Below are 24,904 nucleotides of genomic sequence, written 5' to 3'. Positions count from 1 at the left end.
AAGATCCTGTCCTAGGAGAACCAAAAGTGGAATTTTTTGGCTGCCTACCTGAAGGCCATTCTCAATTCCACTTTCTTCCTGCAGGCAGGAAGAAAAAAAGTGACAATAGTCTTCCAGGCAAGCAGCTAGGAAGTCACAAAATTTCCATTTGCCCAGTAGAAAATTGAAATTATTAAGCAAAACTGGAAATTTTTCAATGGAAAATTTCAATTTTTTTGTTGGAAAATCTTTCTGATGGAAAACTCCTAACCAATTCTAAAATGCACAGCTAGGTCACTCAGTCAACCCTGATGCTGCAGTGCTATTGACTTTCAGAATGTGTATAGATAAGACACAATAGGAAATAAATCCTGCTCTGGTAGAGAGATGGATTGATTCATCAAAAAGATCTTTTCTATCTCCACATCCCATGAAAGGTATTGTTATTATATTAACATTTATTATAAGCAGAAAAACCTTTCCAAGTCAAATATTTTGAAAGACATTTGACAAGAAAGATCCAGTTCCTCCAAGGCACATAGACAAGTCTTTTTAACCCTTTCGTAACAGATAATTAAACACATTCTGAAATGTGATTGTGTATCATAAATAAATTAATTTGATCTACAGGCATGTTATTTCAGTATTAGAATGAATTAAAAAAAGCACAGGCATACAGTTAAATCCCATTCTTTGTGAAAAGATTCCATTACAAGAGTAATCATTATTGAACCTTTTAGCCAAGATGTAATTTCTTACATGTTACAAGAAGTTTGGCATGCATTGTGAATTTCAGCCAAGGTTGATAAAGTTCAATAACTTGGCTAACCAACCATGTGTACTACTCATTACAGAAGTAATAAATAGATTCATCAAAATGGACATGAGAAAAGAAATATGAAAATCCGATACTATTTCCAGTCTACCTCATAAAAGAACTTTTCTGACTAATGCAATTTACTCATTAACTGTTATGGACTATAACAATCACAACGTAAGAGGCATACGTAAAATAAAGGAATGCTTAGTATTCAAATAAATTAAACTACATAAAGAAAAAAATGATACATTCAAAAAAAAATCCTTTAATGTAAGCTAAATCTTAGGCAACAAAATTTCATTTAAAAGGATGATGCAGTTTAATCATATTTTAAAACAAAAAAGGGTCCTTACCTTTGTAACTAACACTTTATATGATTAAATCAGTTTTAAAAAGCCAGTTTGCATCTCACTATTTTCAGTCATTAGAAATACACTTTGACCTATGAATGGTAATTTCCAACTTCGTAAGAGTCATCAGAACAGGGAATCTCAGATCTGTGGAACTTAGAACTTCATACGGCCAGCACTCTGTCTTGAAGCCATTACCCACAAAATTTATCCTTTTTCCTGGCCACTGCCCCAAAGTGCCCTGAACAACCACATGCCCACACACTGTGGGCCTCTCAAGTTCTCCTAGAGAAGCACGCTACTACTATGCATCTTAAAAGACATGCAGGACATGTCCTCAACAGGTACAAAGCTTAAGAGCTGCAGTGTTGGAGTCAGTCCTTGCCCTACAGAATAAATAAATTCTGTTGGAGCCAAGTAATGCTATGAAACTAAGCAAGGACTCCCTCAGGCTGCATCCCCAAAAGTGAAACGTATGAAGCTGTGCGACAGTCTCTTTCCACAGAAGTGGAAGAAACCCCATTTTTTAGGACATTTAAAACTAGAATTCTCAGAACACCTACAGACAAAGTGGCGAACACGGCTGCATTATTAAAGAATTAATTTGATGACATATTAGGTCTTTCTCACTGCTTACATCTCTGCTTCCATAGCAATGAAGCATTATCTAGTAGGCACAGAGAGTTTGAGAAATGGAGTAATTACACGAAAGATAAAGACTGGTTTACGCTTACCGGAACACAGACCCAGACATCCTGACCTTTGCGTGTGCATGTCTCTCATATTTTGTATGCACACGCCTGTAATCATCTCCAAAATAGCCAGGTCTTGATTAGAAAATTATCTGATCATGGATAGTAGACACTCTCCTGCCGACAAACCACTGTTCATACCGGCACTTTTCAGCAGCAAAACTTGTGTCATTCGGGGGTGTGGTTTTTTCACACCCCTGAACCAGTGTAGTGAACTGAACCAGTCCAGTGTAGACAAAGCCACTATCTGCAGGCTTACATCTGAAAGTCTCTTGATCACAAAAGGACTAAAAGCCCAAACCTGCAGAAACAAACAATACCCACTATTATCCTCCCTATCCCCAGTTCTTCATGGCAGCACTGATCAACCCACAAAGCCAATCAAAAAGGCTACAAGAGTTAGCCACCACAACTAGATATCCAGTAAACAATTCCAGGTGAGGGCACAAGATCCATGTATTGATCAAAGTCTCCCTCCTTCTTTCACCCCAATACAATAAAATTAATCTGAGGTAGTAAAAACTCCACTGAACAGATTGAGTTAACTGGCAATATAGTTTCTCACATTTGTAAAGGCCTGAACACTCCCCAGTTGTTTGATCCAAGCTACAAAACATGTAGTTTACCCTAGGCTGATCTCAGAGGGAGAAAGGAGCTGGAGAAAGACTTGGCAATCAGGGAACAAGGCATCTTTCAATGGATGGAACAGTGTAGTGCCACACTCCCTCCTCTGGACTCTGCAGGGCCTTTACTGCAGGGCCTGCGGAGTAGGCAAGTGCTGCCTCCCTCGACGGCTGTGCTGAATTAGGCCCTAACTCCCCGATCTCCTTTTTCCTCCTCTGAGGAGGGAAGGACTTATGCCTGGTCTGCACTAAGAAGTTAACCTAGCTATATCGCTCAGGGATATAAAATCCATACCACCGAGCAACATAATTAAGCCAGCATACACAGCGGTAGGTCGACGGAAGAATTCTTCTGTCAACTTGGCTACCGCCACTCAGGACCCTCCCATCAGCATACATAGTGTCTACATTGAAGCACTACAGTGAAGCAGCTGTAGCATTTCAGGTGCAGACAAGCACTAAGTCTTCACTACGCAGCTATTCTAGGTGATAAACACCCAGGTCTAAACACCTGGATTGGCCTACACTGGATGCGAGCATCCTCACACCAAAGCCCTATCTGTGTTACCATGTCCTCCTGGTTTCTAGACTCACCAAAGTGTCTCTGAGGGCATATCCCATGGTTCTTTGTGCTGAGATGCTCTGGGACTCTTTCCTAGTCAATTGTGGGAGACCTTGTCCATCCTTTGGGGGAACTGTGGGAAGGACACTGGAGGATCATCTGCATTCAAGTAACTTTGTCTGCATGCTCACTGCAAAGTGGGAGGATTCCATACAGAGTTAAACTGGAGTCTGGGTTCTAACCTATACCCCAGATGGGTAAATTAGCCCAGTCTTCAAACACACCCACAGCCAGATGAGAGGGTTTTCTGTGAGGATGGTAGGGGGCTAAAACACAAGGAAGCAGCCCAGGTTAACTATGCAGTGAGGACATACCCCAAAAGGCACTGCAAGTAGTAGAAGCAATATGCAAGCAAGATTTCTTGATGTTTGCATTTCATTAAAGCAAGTTTAAAAAAAACAAAACATTTAATCAGCTAATCTGCATCTAAAGAGCTCTGCTGCATGAAAGGTTGCATTAGTACTACTGGTGTGCATTAGATAATAGCAACAGTACAAAGCAGACCAAAAACAAAAAAGAGAAGTTCCATATAAAAAGATCCTTCTTAAATAAAATGCTCTTATTTTTCAGTACAACTGAACAACCAAGCCTGAGTGGTTCACGTTGGTTTCAAAATCTTATTTCCCCCTCTTCCCCTCCCCCGACTTAAAGTACTATCTGCTTGAAAGAAGGATGGGTAAAAAAAAAAAAAAAAAAAAAAAATCATACACCCAACTGTGAAAAAGACTCAGAAGCTTTGCAACAAATCAGGAAAGGAGTCTAGACCAGGACAGCATGTCTAGTGAATCATTTATAGAAGTTGTATGTCAGTTCATATAATCATTTTAACTATTATTTCATCTGGAGACAAACAGAAAGGATAAAGACATAAATTAGAAAATAAACCAATGTCTGTGTTCAGACAGAAATGTATGCACGTTTCGAGAGGGGAAGAAAAATATGTCCTCTAGCTCCAAAGCAGAGTGAACAATTCCTTACTAACAAACTCAGACAAGGGTCTGTGTGGGCTGAGACCACCAAGAGCTTTGTAATATAGTGAGACAGTGAACATACTTAAAGAATCAGACTAATATCATTAACATTATAGTCCTCATTGATATTTATTGGGTCTGTTTTATTCCTCCCATATGATCTGGATTTGACTAAAGATACTGTTATTTGTACTGTCTAGTTAGGGCTCAACTACATCATCATTCATGAACATATACATATACACACACACATATACATATAAATACACACACACACACAAAAACCACCATCCCTTCATAATAAGAGCATTGTGCCCTCTGCCAAAAGCCTGAGCAGACTCCCATGTCTGGCATGTTTCCCTATATGCACTAAGTGATCTTTCTGGGAGATTCAGAACACATTATTCAACCTCTGATTTAGGTAAAAAAAGTAGTAATCAAAAGGGACATCTCTGTGGTTATTTTAATTCTTATTTGTTTTCTGCCTACAGATCCAAGAAGGATTAAGCACCTTGTGATATTCAAGAGCATCAGGGCATACCCCAAATATAAAGTGTATATGTTTCGTACAGGAGAGTTTATGTCATTTTCCACCTATATAGGAAAGCTTTTCGGTGACGGAGCTAGCTGGCAAGTACTGGAGACCCAAAAGCCTCTCCATAAGCAGTTTAGAAAGTTTTAAGTGATCAAAACTGCTTTATTATCTAAGTGTCTTAAGAACTGCAAAGAGGATGAATGCTACACGTCTACCCTTACATGAAGCTCCTTGAAGGCAGATTCTGGATCATTTGTTCCAAGTTGTGAAGCCTGTCACAAACCCAGGTACTTTAAAGTCATTCTGATACTTATGATGATGGTAAATTCTCACACCCTAGAGAGAAAATGTAAGATTCTTGAATTTAGAATTTTTACTGGGATTATATGACATATCATTCCACCTGTAAAACAAACTGCCATTGGCCTCAATCCTGCAGTGTGATGTGACCAGATGGACTGGCACACAAGCATCGTATCACTAAAGCAGGGCCCTTAGCTTTTGTCCAAATGTACAAGCTTTAGATACAGAGAGAGAATAGACATTGTTACATACACTGACTTTCTGTCTAAAACTATGCTTTGATGGTAAGCTTTGGGACCTCCTAGGACTAAATGTAAGTATTGTGTGTGTCTCTGTCTGTCTGGCTTGTGATAGCATTGCAGGCATCCCCTTTCCAGGGCTCTTGAATAATACTGTGCTTTTCCAACACTCTTCAACCTACACCACCTCAAATCAAACAATTAAGGTCAAGACCGCACCTCAAAAAGTTCTGGCTCTGCTGCCTTTGGTGAACCGAGGCTCTTCATGTCTTAATCCTCCTTCACAGTGGAGGGCTCTCAGCCCCAGAATCCCCTACTAGAGTTCAAATGGCCCAAACAAAGGACCAACATAAACAACGTCCACCCACCCTTGGCTTCTGGATTCTCTCCCAATTCCTGGTCCCTTAACCAGTATAGTGGCCCCAGGGTACTCTTCTGGCCCTTCTTCTCTGGGGTCTTTGTTCCTGCACCAGGGACTACTGCAGGAAACTGCCCTTTCCTCCAGCATCTTGCTTGAGACCTATCTTCTGCTCTGGGCTCCCTCTCTTTATGCTCAGCTCCTTCCACTGCTGGGACTCATCTTCGGGGGGAGAGGTGGGGGAGGGAGAGAGGCAAACCCAATTTCCAGGTACCTTAATTGAGCTTTCTAGTTCCAGTCAGCCCTTTCATCACCTGTGTGGGATAGATACACCATAACAATGCGTTTAACTGGACCGGAGAGATATTCCTGAGTTTCCGAAGCTCTGAAGTTCACATATTCCCCTGAAGGTCCCTAACCTGAAATATGTCATGGATCCAAAGCTGAATATGACTAGCCCACTGCAAATGATTTTTAATTTTCTGGGCAAAGAGCGAGTTGAAAAGAGTGATTTTTGGAGAGCAGACTGATTTTCAAAAAAATGGTGGATGTTCTATACTGATCACGGGTTTGAAATGTCAAAGTCCCAGGTGAGATAGATTAGTGGGCTGAGAGCAAGTAAGACAGTCAAAGGTGCATGATAAATACAATCACCTAAACATCACGACCATCTATGAACAAAGTCTCATCACCCATACATTATCATGGTGACAGTATGCAAATTAATAGATACTTACTTACTTTCTTGGGGTGAGTAAAGTTTTACAACACTGAGATGTATTTAGGAACACACAAATGTAATTTTGAAACAAACCCTAGCTGTAGCATTTGTTACTGAGAATACACTTCATTCCATATACATTCCATTAGGAAGGTACATAGCAGCTAATTTTTTTAGCTAATAGTACTGACAATTTATTCCCCAATTCCATAGCCTGATGCACAGATACTACTTGTTTGTTTAAGCAACAGAAGAGTCAGCAATGGGTACAGTATAAATCAATTTAAGAAAGACTAAAGGGATAGAGCTGCTACCTATATATTTGTAGTTAAGATGAGCAATGCAGGTTGCTTAGTGTATTTTTTGTTTATATAAGCAAGCCTTAATGAAGCATGTCCTCTTCTCTTGAGACTTAAATTATAGTTAAAAATGGTAATCCAAGACAGACTTCTGGAATTTAAAATTGAAGTACTATACTACAAAACTAGGAACTAATTAAGCCCTCTATTTAATCTTTATTAACAGCTGTCTCAGGCTAGAGTTCTAGTAATGACATGCAAGTCAAGCCCCAGTGCACAAGGCAGAGCCCACCTATAACCACAGGTAATTCAGACAAGGGTGAAAGAGAAGGGAAATACACATCTTTATAAAGCCTCTATAAATCCAAGGGCCAGTTATCCAAAACAGATTAATAAAATATACAGCAGATGCTTAATTTTGATATATTAAAAGAACATATCCTCATTCTAGGCATCAATATGATGTTACAAAACTTTTGAATACTGCAGCTTTGTATTGACTTTTTACACTACAAGTCTGTGGAAAATGAAAGCGCTCATATGCATTTACAGTGCCTAGTAGAATAGGACCTCACTCCTGACTGGGGTCTCTAGGGGTCTGCAATACAAAATAATATTTTATTTCACAAAAGTGTTAATACACAGTCACTGGTTTTGAAATAGTGGAAATGTTTGCAGATCAACTAAGTTTATGGATTGAAAAAAGACTTTGTAACTCAAGAGTTAAGAAAATGCAGCACGGACAGTCATGTTCAGCACAAGAGTTTTTGGAATTTTTTCAGTATTTGGTTAAAAAAAGTAAGCTACACAAAGCCAAGAATGCTTTTAATTTTCTGAGGTCACCCCTGCGTTTGATCTGGGCATCCCCTAAGATATGTAATTAATAGATTGCTTATGACCTTGATATAACCAAAATAGGACTATTTCTCATTCTTTGAATACAAAAAGATTCTGTGCATGATTGTTTTGTAAAGAGAAAAAAATGAAACTTTGTGATTAAAAGAACAATCTCATGTAAGACGGCTTTTTAAAAAAAATGTTTTCCGAAGTCTGCACCAGCACAAAAAGATACACATTTTGTCCCTCTACAATATGCCAGTAAAACAGCATAAATAGTACTGTGTCATTTATATTTTATTGTTCTTACATAGTCTAATATTCACAATAGATTAGGTAACCAATGTGTGCTGTTAAAAAAAAAATGAAGCAGAGGTACATGTAGTTTCAAGGCATTTATTGTAGCCTGAGATGAGCCTTAAAATGTATAGTAATATTTGTGTAATTCAGCTTCCCAGAAATATATAAACCACACCATTGTCTCCCTGATATTAAAAACAAATACTACTAAAAATATGGACATTGTGTAATTTGGCAGAACTGACTGCAAACAAAGTTGAAAATACTGTATCTTCTTATAGACTAGAATGCAACGGAACAGCTAACATACTTCTCACACTTTGAACGTAAGCGCTGACAATTACAAAAATTCAGAAGTATTTAACAAAAAACCACAGGAGGAGGAGAAAAATATAAAGGCTCTCTTTTGTTTAATATTTTCAAAGGACAATACAGCCCTCTTGTGGAAAAAAAAATTAAAGAATTATTTTTATTTGTATGTACGATACCAACTAAAGGACTCTTTCTTTGTAACCAAACTAGGGTTCCAGTCCTGCAAATACTTAACTATGCATTAACCATGTATTGCAAGTAGTCTCACTGACTTTAAAAGAACTACTTTGTGTGTGAATAAGTCTCTGCAGGAACAGGGTCTGTATCTGAAAATAGATGGTTAATATTACAAGACCATTCATGGCTGAAGTTAAAATTAATCATAATATAGTGTTGCAGCACACAGATAATTAACATTTTTCTGACCCAATATTTAGAAGATGAAAATTTAATCCTGACTAAAATTAATCAAGATCTAAAGAATGTTTATCACATGACAAGAAGAGATCTGTAAAATTAAAGAAAGAAAAAAGTTTGATATTTACCATCCTCACAACACAAACACCAGCTTTGATTTTAAAGAAGTTAGTAAGTATTCACTCCCTGATAAAATCTAAGTATTTTAAAAAAACCGACTCTTAACTTTTCAAGTGACTAGTGGATATATTTAGTAAATTCTTTTCACCATAAGTTTTACATATTTTCACTTATTCATTGTATATCCTAAACACACCTCTGGGGGAGAAAAAACTATTTCTTTAATATGTTTTGTGGTAACTTTTTTTTAAGACTAAGTACCCAAAAAAAATAAAGAAATGGGAAAGCAGCCATTAGATAAAACCAAGAAATCTGAACTTGAATTCCATACTCTTGTTAACAAGTTTTCCTCATAGTGGAACCTGCAATGGATTAATTGTTAGCTTTAAATAAGAAGATAGAAGTTAAAGGAAATATCTGATGGGAGGGAGAAATAATTTGAGAGTTGGGTATACCGAAAGAGTTGCAGAAAATATACCACCACTTCTACAGTTAGTAGTACAGCCATAAGCTGTTGAACTGTACATCAGTTTACATCAAGTAAAATACGGAACATCACTTTACAGAACACTTGTGTCATTTTTAATCTTCACAAGAGACTTCTGTAGTAGATATAATTTTTCCCATTTTACAGATGAGCACAGCAGTCAAAGACAATAAGTGAAATCCTTGTCCTTTTAAAATCAATGGTAGTTTTGCCAAAGACTTTGATAGAGCCCAGATTTCACTCAATATTTGCCAACATGAGATCCTAAGGTTGAGCACAAAAATCAATACTTGGGTAACTAAACAAGTGGCTCAACTTTCACAGGTGAACGGCACCTACAACTCCTAGAAACTTTGTCCCTGTGAAAAACAGGCAACTTATTTAATTGCCCTCACACAGATTAGTTGCTTAGTTTTTGGGACCCAACTGTACATAAACCTAGACTAAAGGTGAAATCTTGAAGTCAACGGTAAAGCTCTCATGGACTTCAATGGAATCATGATTTCACCAGAATGGTTTGTCGCTCATCCACACCTTCAGCTGGAGTTCCAGCTTTTATTAGGATACTATAATCAAGTTTTTCAAACCTAGATAATCTAAAATTCTTGTCCAGAAAAGGATTGGATTCCCTGGAGTCTATGAATTATAGTGACAATTCCCTGAATTATCTGACCTTCTTGAATGCTCCCATGACAGTCAGAACACAGAAGTTGTATGTTCAATATGCTTAAGACCCCAGAAGTCATTGTGTTTTTACACACTGTATCTTTGTTTTTTCCTCCCTTGCCCTTCAGTGACAACAGTGACACACTTTGGAAGTGATTTTTTTCACATGCATTTACTAAATCAGGATGATTACACAATAAAATTCTAGTAATTAGTAACCTGCATAAGATTCCATATGTTATACCTATTGATAAATTATTAGGAACATCAGCCCAAGAACAGTTTGGGTTTTTTACCTTTAGCATAGTCAACTGATGTGTGCTGGTGAATGAAAGAAGGTTTTTATTCTGGGTTGTTTGGGTTTTTTTTAAATGCGCTCTCAGATTTGTTTGAACTCCATCTTTTTTACTCAATTCATTAACTTAAAAGTTAAAAAGATATTTTTGAGCAAAAAGAAACAATGTAATGTGATTAAAATATATGTTTGGCCTTTTGGAGCTAACTTCCGGTCATAATGAAATAAACCAAATTCCCACACAGGATGTGCAGAAACATTTACAGAGACTGTCAAATCAGTCTTTAAAGTAAGTTGCAAACTGATTTTGAAAACAAGAAGCCTTAATATTTGATTTTTTTTTTTTTTAAACTTCTTGTGCTTCTGACCTTATAAAATTTCAAACTGCCCAGGCTGAACAAGATTTTCTTTTAATCAATTTTTAGCCAGTGGAACACAGCAGCATTTTCCTCGAGAACATCCAATCACACTACAAAACACAGAACAGAGTACTTGATTTTCAGAGCATTATACAACCACTAACTAATTAATCCTCAGAACACTCCTCCGAGGTAGGGAAGTACTATCCCTGATGCATATGGAGGACAAGTTACTAACCCAAGGCCACACGGCATACAGTGGCTGAACTGGGACTAGAATTCAGTGTTTAATGATTTCTAGTCCTATCTCAATATTCTAGATAGCCCCATCTCAACATCTCAACAGATCTTCAAGACTTACAAGGTACATCCAAAGGCCTGGAAAAGAACATTAGCAGCCACGCTCTATGGAAGCAAAGTACAAGAGCTCCCCTTCAAACTAAGCAGTGAAGGAGAAAGCAAGCCTCACGCTTAGGCCTCACAAAATCAGGACAACTCAGGGTGCCCAAACAGCACAGGACTCTATGTGATCGCCCTGTACCCAAGTCCCAACTGCCTCACTCTTGAAACATCTTGCTCTCTGGCAGTTGGTAACTGGTGCTGGATGCAGAGATGGAACCAGCAGTGATGTCAAAGACATTACGGCACCCGAGAAGTTTGAGGCTCATAGGCCATGTCTTCACATGTGATATAAGTGCAACTGAGAAAAACATCTGGACTTGGGGTTTTATGAACCTTACATCCTCACAATTTGAAGCAGCACATGCCCAATGTTTAGTTCACTCCACTAATGCCACACGTTTGTTGCATTGTCCTGACCACTGCAGAGGCTTTAAAATAAACAGAGGGGTGGCTAAGGATCAGGTCACCCATGGGATCTTAATCATCCAGGTACAATCGAGTTACTGAGTGTCTGCTCTATGAGAGTAAGAGAGTCCTGAATGCCAATTATTCTGTGCAGCCTTTTCAGACGCACTTGTGTAATTAATACTACAAATGTTCCAGTCAGACAGGGAGTCTTATTTATTTGGCTATTTCCCAAGATGAGGAAAATGCTCAAAATAAAAATGAGCAAACAGCAAAACAAAATACTCAGATTTTCAAACAGTTCACATAGGTAGCAATACCTCCTGCCTAGTCTCACACACCCACTTATGCTTCTGTTCTCCTCTTAATATGCAGCAGAACCCATTTATCCATCTAATTGGGACCAGGGCCAGATCGGATAATCAAAAATTCGGATAATGCAGAGAATGGACAAATCCAAGACTGCAGCGCCATCTAGCAGCCAAAGGAGAGATTACCCACTTCTGGCCCTGCGCGTGCTGGTTGTTCGGTTAATACAGAGAACCAGATAATGGAGGGTCGGATAAACAGGGTTCTAAAGTAGTTTCCTGTTAGCTTGATAGGTTAACATTATATAGCAGCCATTGGTAGCAAGCACTTAGTCCCAAGGTGCATGTAATTTAGCTATGACCACCCAGAACTGCAAATTGGGTGGGGAAAAGGAGGAGAAACCACAATACAAATCCAGACATCCTCTCAAGATAACAGTTACCTTTCACAAGCATCACAGATCTGGATGAGGTGTCAAACCCTTTGACTACAGTATCGCTATACAAGCATGGAACACTGTTTCACTCAAGAGGTTCACATGATAACCTTGAACCAGGTTAAAAGAGAGAAGAGCTAGGTTATTTCTGAGCTACACAGTTTCAGATTCTTAGCAACTGACTCAAATTAAAAAACTCTAAAGGCGGGGCAGGAGAAGCTTTGATTCATTTACACCCCAAATTTTACATACTTTTAAATGTGCACATTTGATTAAACAAATTTAGTTAATTATAAAAGCAAATTTGCTGCATTTACAATAATGCCAATTTAGAGTAGTATGCCAAACTCTGATAATGTTTACATAAATTTAAAGTTATTCAGTCAACGATATAAAATCTCCCTAAAACAGGTTTAACCAAGACACGTGCTGACAATAAGAAAAGTTTAGAGCCTGTTGTAGCCTGAAAATACTATTTCAGAGAATGTTCCCTTTCAAATTATTTTAGGATGAACTGCACCAAGGAATATAAATATACCGAATATAAATATACCGAACCAATGTTAGGTCAAAACTACTCACAAGAAGATGAACCATAATATTTTATTCACTTAAGTGTCACAATGACCTACCTATTCCTGAATTCGCTCCAGTGATTATAACCACTTTTTCACTCAGATCACGACCCTGAAGGATTTCCATTGCAGTACTGTTTCCATCATATCTCTGTCTAGCAGTAGACTTCACTGGATTATCTTCAACGGTAAATGCCAGTCTGGGGTCAAGGTATGTAGTCCTTTTGTTTATATGGCTGTAAAAATCAAAAACAAGATTTCAAACAATTTTTGTTTCTTCGATGCCGTGCAGTAAGGTTGCAAGCACTAGGGAAACACTGAAGTGTTGCCAAAAGCAGGTCTTATTAATACCAAGAATGTTACTAAGAGAACATGTGACTTGTTCTCTCCTTTTTAACCTCAGTCAAGACCTTTACAAGTTATGGCTTGTCTACACTTGAAACACTGCTGCAGCTCTGCTGCAATAGTGTTCAGCATAGACACTACCGCCACAAAACAGGAAGCGTTCTTGCATCACCTTAAGTAATCCAGCTCCCTGAGAGGCAGTAGCTAGGTCAAAAAAATTATGCCATCCATCTCCACCCTCTGACAAACAGAGGCTAGGGATACCATTCCTTACCCATCCTGGCTAAAAGCCATTAATGGACTTAACCTCCATGAATTTATCCAGTTCTCTTTTAAACCTGGTTATAATCGTAGCCTTCACAACCTCCTCAGGCAAGGAGTTCCACCGGTTGACTGTGCTCTGACTGAAGAACTTCCTTTTGTTTGTTTTAAACCTGCTACCCATTAATTTCATTTGGTGGCCCTTAGTTCTTATATTATGGGAACAAGTAAATAACTTTTCCTTATTCACTTTCTCCACACCACTCATGACTTTATATACATCTATCATATCCCCCCTTAGTCTCCTCTTTTCCAAGCTGAAAAGTTCTAGCCTCTTTAATCTCTCCTCATATGGGACCCGTTCCAAACCCCTAATCATTTCAGTTGCCCTTTTCTGAACCTTTTCTAATGCCAGTATATATTTTTTGAGATGAGGGGACCACATCTGTACGCAGTATTCAAGATGTGGGCGTACCATGGATTTATATAAGGGCAATAAGATATTCTCCATCTTATTCTCTCTTTTTTAAGGATTCCTAACATCCTGTTTGCTTTTTTGACTGCCGCTGCACACTGCGTGGATGTCTCCAGAGAACACTTCACGATGACTCCAAGATCTTTCTCCTGATTAGTTGTAGCTAAATTAGCCCCCGTCATATTGTATGTGTAGTTGGGGTTATTTTTTCCAATGTACATTACTTTACATTTATCAACATTAAATTTTATCTGCCATTTTGTTGCCCAATCACTTAGTTTTGTGAGATCTTTTTGAAGTTCTTCACAGTCTGCTTTGGTCTTAACTATCTTGAGCAGTTTAGTATCATCTTGCCACCTCACTGTTTACCCCTTTCTCCAGATCATTTATGAATAAGTTGAATAGGACTGGTCCTAGGACTGATCCTTGGGGAACACCACTAGTTACCCCTCTCCATTCTGAAAATTTACCATTTATTCCTACCCCTTGTTCCCTGTCTATTAAGCAGTTCTCAATCCATGAAAGGATCTTCCCTCTTATCCCATGACAACTTAATTTACATAAGACCCTTTGGTGAGGGACCTTGTCAAAGGCTTTCTGGAAATCTAAGTACACTATGTCCACTGGATCCCCCTTGTCCACATGTTTGTTGACCACCTCAAAGAACTCTAATAGATTAGTAAGACACGATCTCCCTTTACAGAAACCATGTTGACTTTCGCACAAAAAATCTGTGTGTCTGACAATTAATGAAAACTTTGCCAATGCTTCAAAGGGCTATACCTCTGGACTCAAACTGTAGCAGCACCCACCAGCACTCCCCAGCCAAATAAGCTGGAGGAGGAAAAGAAGCAGCATCTTCTTTCTTGGTCAGAGCCTTTCCTTGAGCCAAGTGAAATTCAGAATTTCTGTCCCACAAGAAATTCCAGCATTTCAACTGAAATGTCCACATTTTTCCCCCAAAAGAGAAATTCCCACAACAATTTTAATTCAGAAGAGATTAAATGTTTCATTTTGACATTTTTAATGGAAATATTTCAACATTCCTGAAATTGAAGTGAACAGAAATGTTTCATTTTGAGTCACTTTAACATTAAACTGCATTTTCCTATTGTAACGCTTTGACTCTTGGGAGTTGCATTTCAGAAGCCTGAGGCCCCCATTCTCCCTTCTATGCCAGGCTCCCTAGTCAGGCCACATTCCCATGGTGAATCAAGCAGAACTTGGTCAGAGGGAAATCTACATTGGATTCTGGGAGATGCAGTCCTCCAGGGAGCTGAGCTGAGCTCAGCCCAGCCCAGCACACAGGAGAGACCGGGGCTTGAACTATAACTCCCAGAAAGCAATCTGCTGAAAGAGAAATGCAATTTGATGTTTTATTTAGCTGATTCAGAATTCAATTCAAAAAATCTTCAACAAAAAATATTCTATTTAGGGTTGCACTGACCCTAAATGAAATACTTCATTTAGATTTCCCTCCCCAATGGAAAAAAATGAAAGTCTGGCCCAAAAAAAAAAAAAAAAAAAAAAGATTGTCCCCACCCGCTCCATGGAAAATTTCTGTTTTTTGCAGTAACTGCATTTTCTGTCAGCAGATCATTCTGACAAAAAAATTCTCAACTTATTTTTGATCAATGATCTTCACAAAACCTGTGCTCCCCTTGTGTGAGCGGATTCTACAGTTTGGACTGTAAATATTCTTCCCTCTCTACTGACTCATTGTTTACTGAAACAACCTCCCTTCTCCTCTCTATCAATGTCTATTCAAAGCCAGACTCAGTATTCCTTATGATCCTTCCTTCCTCTCTTTCCTGTCCCTGCTCCTATGAACTCACCCCTCCTGATGTTGCCCCTTGTTCTACCTCTCTTTCTTTTCCCCCCATATCTTTTAGATTGTAAGCTCCCCAGGGCAGGAATTGTTCTTTCTGTTTTTCACAGCATCCAACACATTCTGAGCACTATCATATTGTAAAAACAGACCAACCAATCGTGGAAGCTTGGCGGTCCATATAAGCAGAGTCACATATAGAAAGTGTGAAACGGGTTTTGCTTTACAAAAACTGATCCATGTAATTATCTTTCTGAGCTGAGATCACAAAATCAAGTTCCTATTGTATTTCTTAAATTACAATTTCTTAAATTACTTTAAGAAGAGACAGCCTCACCTACCCACACTTTGAAGAGGCAGGAATTTTGGTCTACCAGAGTCAAAATTTGTTGTATGAAGAATTCACAATTCTCTCTCTCCTGACTTTACAACAGAGGATATTAACGTATCATTGGGTGTTCTCTTTGGGAACCCAATCTTCATATGGAGTTATCTTTTGAATTACTCCATTATTCCTCATTTCATTATGGTTATTCCTCAAATTCATTTTACCAATAATTTGTTTATAGATTCTTTCCACCTTCTGTTTAGCTAGGAGATCTATTGATAATTAATTAAATATCACAATTATTCTGTTATAGAATTAAGTTTAAGTCACTCTCAATTCTGCACTGCAAGTTTATACTTATGTTTACATGAAACAATTTACTAACATGGTGTGTGGGGGAGGAGGGGGAGATTTATTACATGCCTAAACGTTTAAATATTAAGTTTTTGCTTACTGGTTTCTGTGTATTTAACTCAAAGAATCATAGCATTGCAACTCACTAGAGTGGTCCAAATCTCGTATGGATCATCAGCCCTCCTATTCATTCATGATCTACATTTTCAAGTACTTACTCTACAAAGTAGACTTGTCCATTTTCATCTGTTTCTTGCTCCCACCCATATGGCAGATCTAGAATACAGAAAATATATCTCAAAGCATTTTCTCCAGGAAGTTTGAACTCCTGGCATTGCTGAATGTGGGAAATATATACAAGCATTTCCATCCCTAGTACTCCTACCAGCTTGACCTGAATACTGAAGCTAAGTTTAAAAACAAGAACTGCTCACAAACCATCAAAACAAAGGAAAGGTTCTCAGATGAAAGGTATAAAATGCAGGAGATCTAGAATAAACAATATGGTGTGGCATATGGTAATTACTAACAAGGATACGGAGATGTTTGCAGTAGGCTAGTAGTCCTTTCACAAATGACTTTTCTTGCAGTACAAACCCACAGGGTTTGATCCTGCCTTATAATATGTTGCACATGTCCCATGCATCTTGGGCAGAGCTGGTATGAATGCATGATCAAGTACAGCAGCTATCAAAATACTGGATTCTGCAATATTGTATATAATGCACATTACATATCAGAACATGGGAATAAGCCCCAGTATGTGGCAGACAATACTATTATAGGGGTATGATATGTTAAAAGGAAAGAAATGATAAAAAGTATGACAGAATATTTTCCTAAAAATGTTTAAATCAAGGAATTTTGCTGCTATTTCAAAGAAGCTAAACTTGGCTGAAAATATTACCTGTAATTCATCAGGGTGGTGGTTCAAATATACTGAAAACATTCTAACATGAGGTATGTGCACATTATTGACAATGTATGAAACATGAGACATAAGCAACACATGAACAACCTATCCCTTTCTTTAATGGCTTTAAATATTTTACTGACACGATAAAATAAAAAAATTCAAATTTAGTGATGGAGTCCCACTTTGGCATGCCTATGTATAATGCTCTTATCCTCCTGCCCCAACCAAAAAGTTACTAATATCCCTTTAACATTAATCTACTGAAAATGTTAATATCATGCATCATCTAGTCTTAATGCAGGACTGTTCTTCTGTATGTATAACATTGCCTCCTTTAAAATGCACTGTTTTTATTTATCCTCTACGTTTATTGAAGCTTTCCCCAACCAACAATCTTTTTGGTAAGCAAGATGAATCATGCTAGTAAACGAGATTTTATTCTCTCCAGTGCTGGAGCTCAGCTCACCGCAAGGGAAGGGAGGTGTCAGGGAGCCAGTTTGGGTTCCCTGATTCTCAGAGCACTCTAACCTGAGCCACTAACAGAAGATCCTTAAATGGGCATTTTCCCAGTAGCAGATTACTGTGGTAGTCTAAAGTTCTGCCACGCTCTCTTCCTGCCTACTCCTTCCTTGACACATACCTAGCCCAGGTGTGGGGGACATGGAACAGTGAGGCACTGGCAGGGAATTCCCCTACACAAGTGGAATTCTCTGCTGGCATTTACAGCCGAAATAAGAACCCTTTGTGTCACCCAAGTGGTGGAAAGGGGTCATAACACAATTTACGAATCTTGCCATGAGCCTCTGCGTCCATTACAAGGACAGTAAACAGAAGACCTTTGCACTTCTGCCTATTCTTTGCCTTTATGTAGAAATAAAGTCATGCAAACTAACCCCCTGACAAACATGTTGGGCTTTGGTGAATCAACGGGGGTTTACTTATATAAAATAGCTGACAAGACTTGGGCCAAACACAGCACAAATCAGCCATCTAGATCCTCCATCCATTCTGATCATTACTTGTAACTTACTGCGTTACAAAAACCCAACACAAACCTCCTGCAATGCGTTTTCTCTTTCCAGATTTAGGATGCTCCCACTGGGTTTTCTCTTCAAGATGACTGTTTAAAAAAAATAATTAAAAGGACAATTAAAAAGAAGCTTAAAGATGCATTTCTATTATTTACCTTCAATATAATATATCACCATAGCAGTGTTCCTGCTGCATTCCGATTATATCTTTCTGTGGTATAAACCTCTTGAGGAAAGAAATATATTCCCCCTACTTATTAATAATATCTCCTCCCTATTTAAAAGAAGTTTCATGAGTGCTGCCTTAGGTAACTAGATTCTGTGGTGCCAGGATTTTGAGAAAAACCTAGTCACACAGAACAGAAGCCACAACAATTCAAACACAAGTTTGGATCCAAGTCTCATTTCTCAGGCTGGCAGGGAGCAAACAATCCCTCTGGATGATTAAAGGGCAACATTAATAGATTGCGTACAAAAGGCCAGTGGCTTTAAGGGGGAAGATCATGAAACATGTAACCATGAACCAGGATTTCAATGGGAATTCATTATAGAAATGTTTGAAGTCACAAAAATCCCTTTCAAAGTTTTGCCCAAGTTATTTCCATAAATAAGATGTGGCGTAAAAGAGTTGGAACTTCCACCTTAGCAAGTGGAAGTCTTAGCAAGTCTTAAAAGAAATTTATCAGTGAGCCCAAAGGGAGAAACAGTACTTAATTATAGGCCAGCAAATCACTGATTTATTCATTAATTGGTTCATTTAATAAGGCAGATCATGACATCATCTCCCATCCAGAGCTATTATTCACCTGAAAAATATTCATTTGAACAGATCTAACCATACCACATAGCTTTCTACATTTCGGCTCGGGTAAACAAGCAGTATAAACAAATTAAAGAATATAGATTATAGACCCATGCTTATAACACCAGCTTGTTATTGAATCAGAATCTCTTCATCTAAAAGAAAAAGTACATTTCTAGCCCTCACATCTGGGAAGAAAAGCTTGAAAGCATGCCCCAAGAGCAACTGCTGCAGTGGTGTCTGCCCAAGTCTGCAGGCAGCTAGAAACAACGGCTCTATGAGATACGACTTGACCTGCATCTCAATGAGGCGTTAACCCATTGTTCTGGGGGCTCTGCAAACACCACCTGAGCAGAAGAAAAGAGTAGGATGGACTAGACATGTTTACCTAAAATGAAACACTCCAGCAGCTGGATTAAGTTCTGCTGCTGCATCCCTGATACTACTTGTGCATCTCAGTGGGAAAGAAGAAAGAGGATACTTTCTAAAACCACAGGAGAAAAAAGGGGCCCCATTCCACTGCTCCTCACTCTCTACCAGTGTGTGTGCATACTAGAAATATTGAAAATGTGATCACATTCATACAAAAATCAAGGATAGGATCAACATAATTTCCGACACCCATGTATGCAGAGGAATAATATTAGTTTACAATGCATACTGGTAAGTTACTAAAATACTTCGTCAAAACACATGCAGTATAAGTTAGATATTTCTGGTAAAGGGAGAAAATACAGGTACATGTTAAAGCCACTGTCAGTGAAGTAAACTAATAGGAAGAACTGGGAATAAATAAGGCCCTGAGCATGCAAGGAGAACTGTGAGGATGCAGAGCCTTTATACCTTACTTCCTATACATGGCAAGTGTAACATTTAATTAGGAAGTTAACAGATTATTTAAAACAAAAACAAAAACATTGCCATATAAATATCAGAGACCAAATTATAATCATTACAAATCAAATATTTTCTTTAAAAAAAATCAGCTATATTTGCATGTATTGGGTCAGATTTTCAGCTGGTGTAAATATGCACAGCTCCATTAACTTGAATGGAGCTAACCCAACAGCAGCTAACAGTCTGACCCACTGAGTGAATTCTTTTGCATAAGGTACTTCTCCGGTGGTTTAGTACATTGTTTTAATTACTGAAAAAAAATAGGTTTCAGAGTAGCAGCCGTGTTAGTCTGTATCCGCAAAAAGAACAGGAGTACTTGCGGCACCTTAGAGACTAACAAATTTATTTGGGCATAAGCTTTCATGAGCTACAGCTCACTTCACTGATGCATCCGATGAAGTGGGCTGTAGCTCACGAAAGCTTATGTTCAAATAAATTGGTTAGTCTCTAAGGTATCACAAGTACTCCTTTTCTTTTTGAAAAAAAATAGTGTGTGTGTATTATACACAAACACACAGGCCAGATCTATACTAGGAGTGCTTTGCCAGTATAGCCACCAGTATCCTACACCAGAAAAGCACTCCCCCACAGCTTACACCAGCAAAACTGTACTTAGGCTTGGTATAGCTAAATACAGCCCCCAAAGAGAAATAAGCTATGCCAGCAAAAGTGAAGTTTTGTCACTCTACACTAGGGTCTTTTGCCAGCACACTTATGTCTGACAAAGATCCCATGCATAAGATCTTACTTAAGGACATGCTAGTAATGATTACCAAAAGTTGGGCTCACTGAAGTCAGTGGGAATAAAGGAACACTTAAAATCTAGACTTAATAATTTAGTTTGTGGAGAAGAATTACTTTTTTTATACTCCTCTCATGCTGGACAAGCTAGGAAGTGCATTTGGGGTGCAGAAGTATGGAGAAGAGAAGTCATCTGACAGTACGTAGGAGAAAACACTGCTACTACATATTTTTCCTTCCAAAAAGAGAGATCATGCTAGCATTATAACCGGAGCCATCATTCAGACTTCAATACAGATTGACTCCACAGCCAATCCAGTTAAGGGAGCTTTAATAGAAAAGTAAGGAAATTCTTCTCACAAGTCAGCCCTGTAGTGCATCCTCTCTTGCCAAATGCCCAGAATATGGCAATGTCTAGGCTTAACATTTTCATAATGGCACAGGGTGGCAGCTATGGGCCAATGAATCACCCGACCAAAACTCTGGCAAACCTCAACATCCCGACTGAGCTACACCCCTGTTTATCACTTTCAATAGCCACACATACGCAGATTATTATAGTACCTGTTTCTCTTCTCCTCCCGTACCAGACAAAATCGAGAGCATCATGATGCCTTATGTAAGACACTATTGCTCTCACATATGTACACAAATATCCCAAAATATACGAAAGTTATATCCTCCACCCAAAAAATATACAGCAATATTGCCCCCAAACGCAACCAACTCCCACTGGAGTTTTATCCCTTTTACGCAGAGCTGTATCATTAACCACTTACCCAGAAACGACAGCTCCACCTATGTGTACTTAGTATTGTACTTATGCATCCCCACATATAAAGCAGCATATATCCCAATCCCCCTATCCCGGTCTCCCCTGATGTGTAGGGCATTCCTGCCCCCTTCCCTTCTCTGTATCCAAGGTGTTTATTTGTCATCCCCCTGCCCATTACCCTAGCGCCTTACTGCACTTCACACACATTAGTAGATCTAACATCACAACACCCCATTCGGTAAGTATCAGATTGGGAAACTGACATGCACTGAAATAGGTGACTTAATTAAGTCCTGTTCTCATGACCCTCCCTCCCATATAGAGCTCTGTCACCCTCTCTACCCCTCCCCCAAGTTTACACTAGTGTCATTCTGTGTAGGGAAGCAGCAGCTCTCTGCCCCCGCCCACACCTAGGAGAGACAACAAGGATAGATGCAGAAGGCAGCTACTGTGCCCCGCGCAGGAAGGGCAGCAAGGACGGGCTGGGAAGGGGAAAGAGCCATGCCCCCGCCCATCCCCAGGGCAGGAGGGGGAGGGGCAGCTCCGTGCCCCCCACCCATCCCCAGGGCAGGAGGGGCAGCTCCGTGCCCCCCACCCATCCCCAGGGCAGGAGGGGCAGCTCCGTGCCCCCCACCCATCCCCAGGGCAGGAGAGAAGTGGGGTCAGCAGGGTCCCGGCGCGGCGGGTGCCCGCTTACTTGGCGTAGTAAACCCAGCCGTCCTTGGTGGTCCGCTCCTCCCAGCCGGGAGGCAGCTCCTCCTCGCTGTCCGTGTCCTCCAGCCCCGCGTACTTCAGAGCAGCCATTGGGCCGAAGGGCTCCAGCCAGCCCCAGAGCAACCGCCACCGGCCCGTTCCCCTCGCGGCTCCGCCCCTTCCGGTGAGCTCCACCAATCGCGTGGTGAGGGGAGCCCAGTGCCCCCCTGGGAAATGTAGTCCGGACAAGAGGGGCGCGCCAGTCGCCGCCGGACAGGTGCAGCGTGTGCGGCGGGCGCAGGGAGCCCGACTCCTGCAAATAGAGACGCTCCCCATTACTGTCCTAGCGGGCGTCCTGCGGCTCTCAGCCTACCTCCCCCTGGCGCTGTGGCGGGGTTCACAGTCTGCCCGAGTGCGGGTGCAGCTCTCAGGCTGGTACCTCCAGGGCGGCTCAGCGTTTGTCCGAAAGCGCGAGCTCATGCTGGACTCGTGATGGCGCCTGAGACTCTCCGCCTTCATTACTGAAAGAGCAGGTGTCTACGCTCCTGGGTGCGGAGAAAAGCGTGAAGTAAGTGGAGCCTAAAGGTTAAGTTTCAGAGTAGCAGCCCTGTTAGTCTGTATTTGTAAAAAGAAAAGGAGGACTTGTGGCACCTTCCAGACCAACGAATTTATTTGAGCATAAGCTTTCGTGAGCTACAGCTCACTTCATCGGATGCTCAAATAAATTTTAGTCTCTAAGGTACTACAAGTACTCCTTTTCTTTTTCCTAAAGGTTAAAAAACCCAAAAGCAAAAAAATCAATTGCAGCACTTAAAAAAATCCTCCTTTTAAGTCAGTTTCATGCTTTAGGGGATTCTGGTTGTTTGTACATTGGTGGTTGGCAGGACTGGAGAAGACCAAGACCCACTGCATTAAATAATCAAACAAGATAGTTTCTAAATTGCCCCTGTTGGCAGCTGATCATTTTTCATTGCTTTTCTCTGAACACATATGTCATAAATATAAAGGGAAGGGTAAGCACCTTTTAAATCCCTCCTGGCCAGAGGAAAAACCTTTCACCTGTAAAGGGTTAAGAAGCTAAGACAACTTTGCTGGTACCTGACCAAAATGACCAATGAGGAGGCAAGATACTTTCAAAGCTGGAGGGGGGGAACAAAGGGTCCTCTCGGTCTGTGTGATGTTTTTGCCGGGACCAGAGCAGGAATGCAGGTCAGAACTCCTGTAAAGGGTTAATAAGCAATCTAGTTGGATATGCATTAGAGTCTGTTTTGTTTAAATGGCTGACAAAATAAACTGTGCTGAATGGAATGTATATTCCTGGTTTTGTGTCTTTTTGTAACTTAAGGTTTTGCCTAGAGGGATTCTCTGTGTTTTGAATTGGATTACCCTGTAAGCTATTTACCATCCTGATTTTACAGAGGTGATTCTTTTACTTTAATTAAAATTCTTCTTTTAAGAACCTGATTGCTTTTTCATTGTTTTTAAGATCGAAGGGTTTGGGTCTGTGTTCACCTATGCAAATTGGTGAGGATTTTTATCAAGCCTTCCCCAGAAAAGGGGGTGTAGGGCTGGGGGGGATTTTGGGGAGGAAAGACATTTCCAAGTGGGCTCTTTCCCTGTTCTTTGTTGAACACTTTGGTGGTGGCAACTTTTAACCTAAGCCGGTAAGAATAAGCTTGGGGGTCTTTCATGCAGGTCCCCACATCTGTACCCTAGAGTTCAGAGTGGGGAAGGAACCTTGACAACATATATGAGGATCACTGAGCTTGCTAACTTTTGTACACTAGCGGGTGCCCTAGATTTACCCTACCTGATGATTTATTTAATCCCTTTTTGGTTCGAAGGAAAAATCATTGACCACTGCTTTGTCCTTGACCACTTTTTGCTCCATTTGCCCTTTTTAGTTTCTCTGGCTGTGAACATTGCATTACTTTGCCCTTACTGGGCTAGAAATACAGCACTTGTCATTTCCTCAGAGAAAAGAACTGCATCCAAAATGACACTTGGATAAGTCTCAGCCCTTGCCTTCACTTTACTGGCACTTAGGAGCACTCAGCATGGCCACTGCATGGCCCATTTCCCAAGCCTGGGCAGCAGGATGACTGTAGTGATGTGTGGCTATTTGCATTAATTCTCCAGCCAGTCATTCATCTTTGAATCATGGAGAGTAAAATCATGACTGTGTGGTCATGGTCTAGTGATCACTGTATAAGCCACCTACTAGCTGAAGGTAAACACATCCAAGCAACATGCTTATATCGGAAGTGACCAAGAGACGCAATAACGTCTCAGGGGCTCAAGTTATTAGACCACAGTAGTGATACTGTTAGTTGGTACCACCCCATAGTTACTGCTTGTTGTTAGACAAGAAATAGTCTCTATATTTCTTTCTCTGGGATTTTTTAGAATAATACTTTATAATTCTATAGCAGCTTTTATCAGAAACTATCAAAGTGCTTAATACTGGTTTATATTAAGTTACACCACACCCATGAGATATCCCTCACTGGGGTGTTGAGGCACTGAATCATAGCAAGGTTAAGTGATGAGCCTGAGGCCACATAGCAAGTCTGTGGTGGAACTAGGCGTAAAAGTCAGATTCCCAGTCTTGTGCTTTAAACACAAGACCATATCTTTCTTTGTGAAAGCAAAAAATAGGCCTCAGGTGAAAGGAACACCACAAAAGCAAGTTTCATTATAAAGGAAAATTTAACTTCATTGTGGCAAGAAAATAATCTAAGACAACATGAGCACATGCTTTGCTAAAGGATTCAAACATCTGAGAACTTTATGACCACAGATTACAGCTTGCCAAGACCTCCATTTGAAGGACTGAAGAACTAGGATATATACCTTACTCATAGCTTACGTGGCACTCAGCCTGGTGTGGTGCCAATATACCATAACTTGCTTCAGGGAAAATCCCCTCTCTTCAGACCACCTAAATGAGCAGTCTCCATTGGTCC

The 24,904-nt window shown here is 39.9% G+C and overlaps 1 protein-coding gene across 17 annotated transcripts in view; it reads right to left on the bottom strand.

The window, feature by feature from the left end:
* Window positions 1-22,287, bottom strand: part of WWOX (WW domain containing oxidoreductase) — a 675,021-nt gene extending 652,734 nt beyond the window's left edge. For 8 of the 17 annotated variants that reach the window (XR_006285091.1, XR_005222210.2, XM_037877520.2 and 5 more), the window contains exons 1-4: window positions 21,943-22,146; window positions 18,055-18,119; window positions 16,302-16,359; window positions 12,550-12,728 (exon numbers count right to left, since the gene is read on the bottom strand). Coding sequence is in view for 15 of the 17 variants with exons in the window: in XM_037877520.2 (XP_037733448.1) it covers window positions 12,550-12,728; window positions 16,302-16,359; window positions 18,055-18,119; window positions 21,943-22,049 (409 nt within the window). In the remaining 2 variants the exon portion in view is untranslated. Of the gene's footprint in view, window positions 1-12,549; window positions 12,729-16,301; window positions 16,360-18,054; window positions 18,120-21,942 lie in introns of all 17 variants that reach the window. The other 9 variants (XM_043525930.1, XM_037877515.2, XM_037877518.2 and 6 more) reach the window with 5 other exon arrangements.
* Between the last annotated feature and the right edge of the window lie 2,617 nt (window positions 22,288-24,904).

The sequence above is a fragment of the Chelonia mydas genome, chromosome 12 (assembly GCF_015237465.2).
Source record: "Chelonia mydas isolate rCheMyd1 chromosome 12, rCheMyd1.pri.v2, whole genome shotgun sequence".
In the NCBI taxonomy this organism is placed as follows: Eukaryota; Metazoa; Chordata; order Testudines; family Cheloniidae; genus Chelonia; species Chelonia mydas.
Note: the sequence above shows the minus strand (reverse complement) of the source record. Positions and strands in the feature narration are given on the sequence as shown.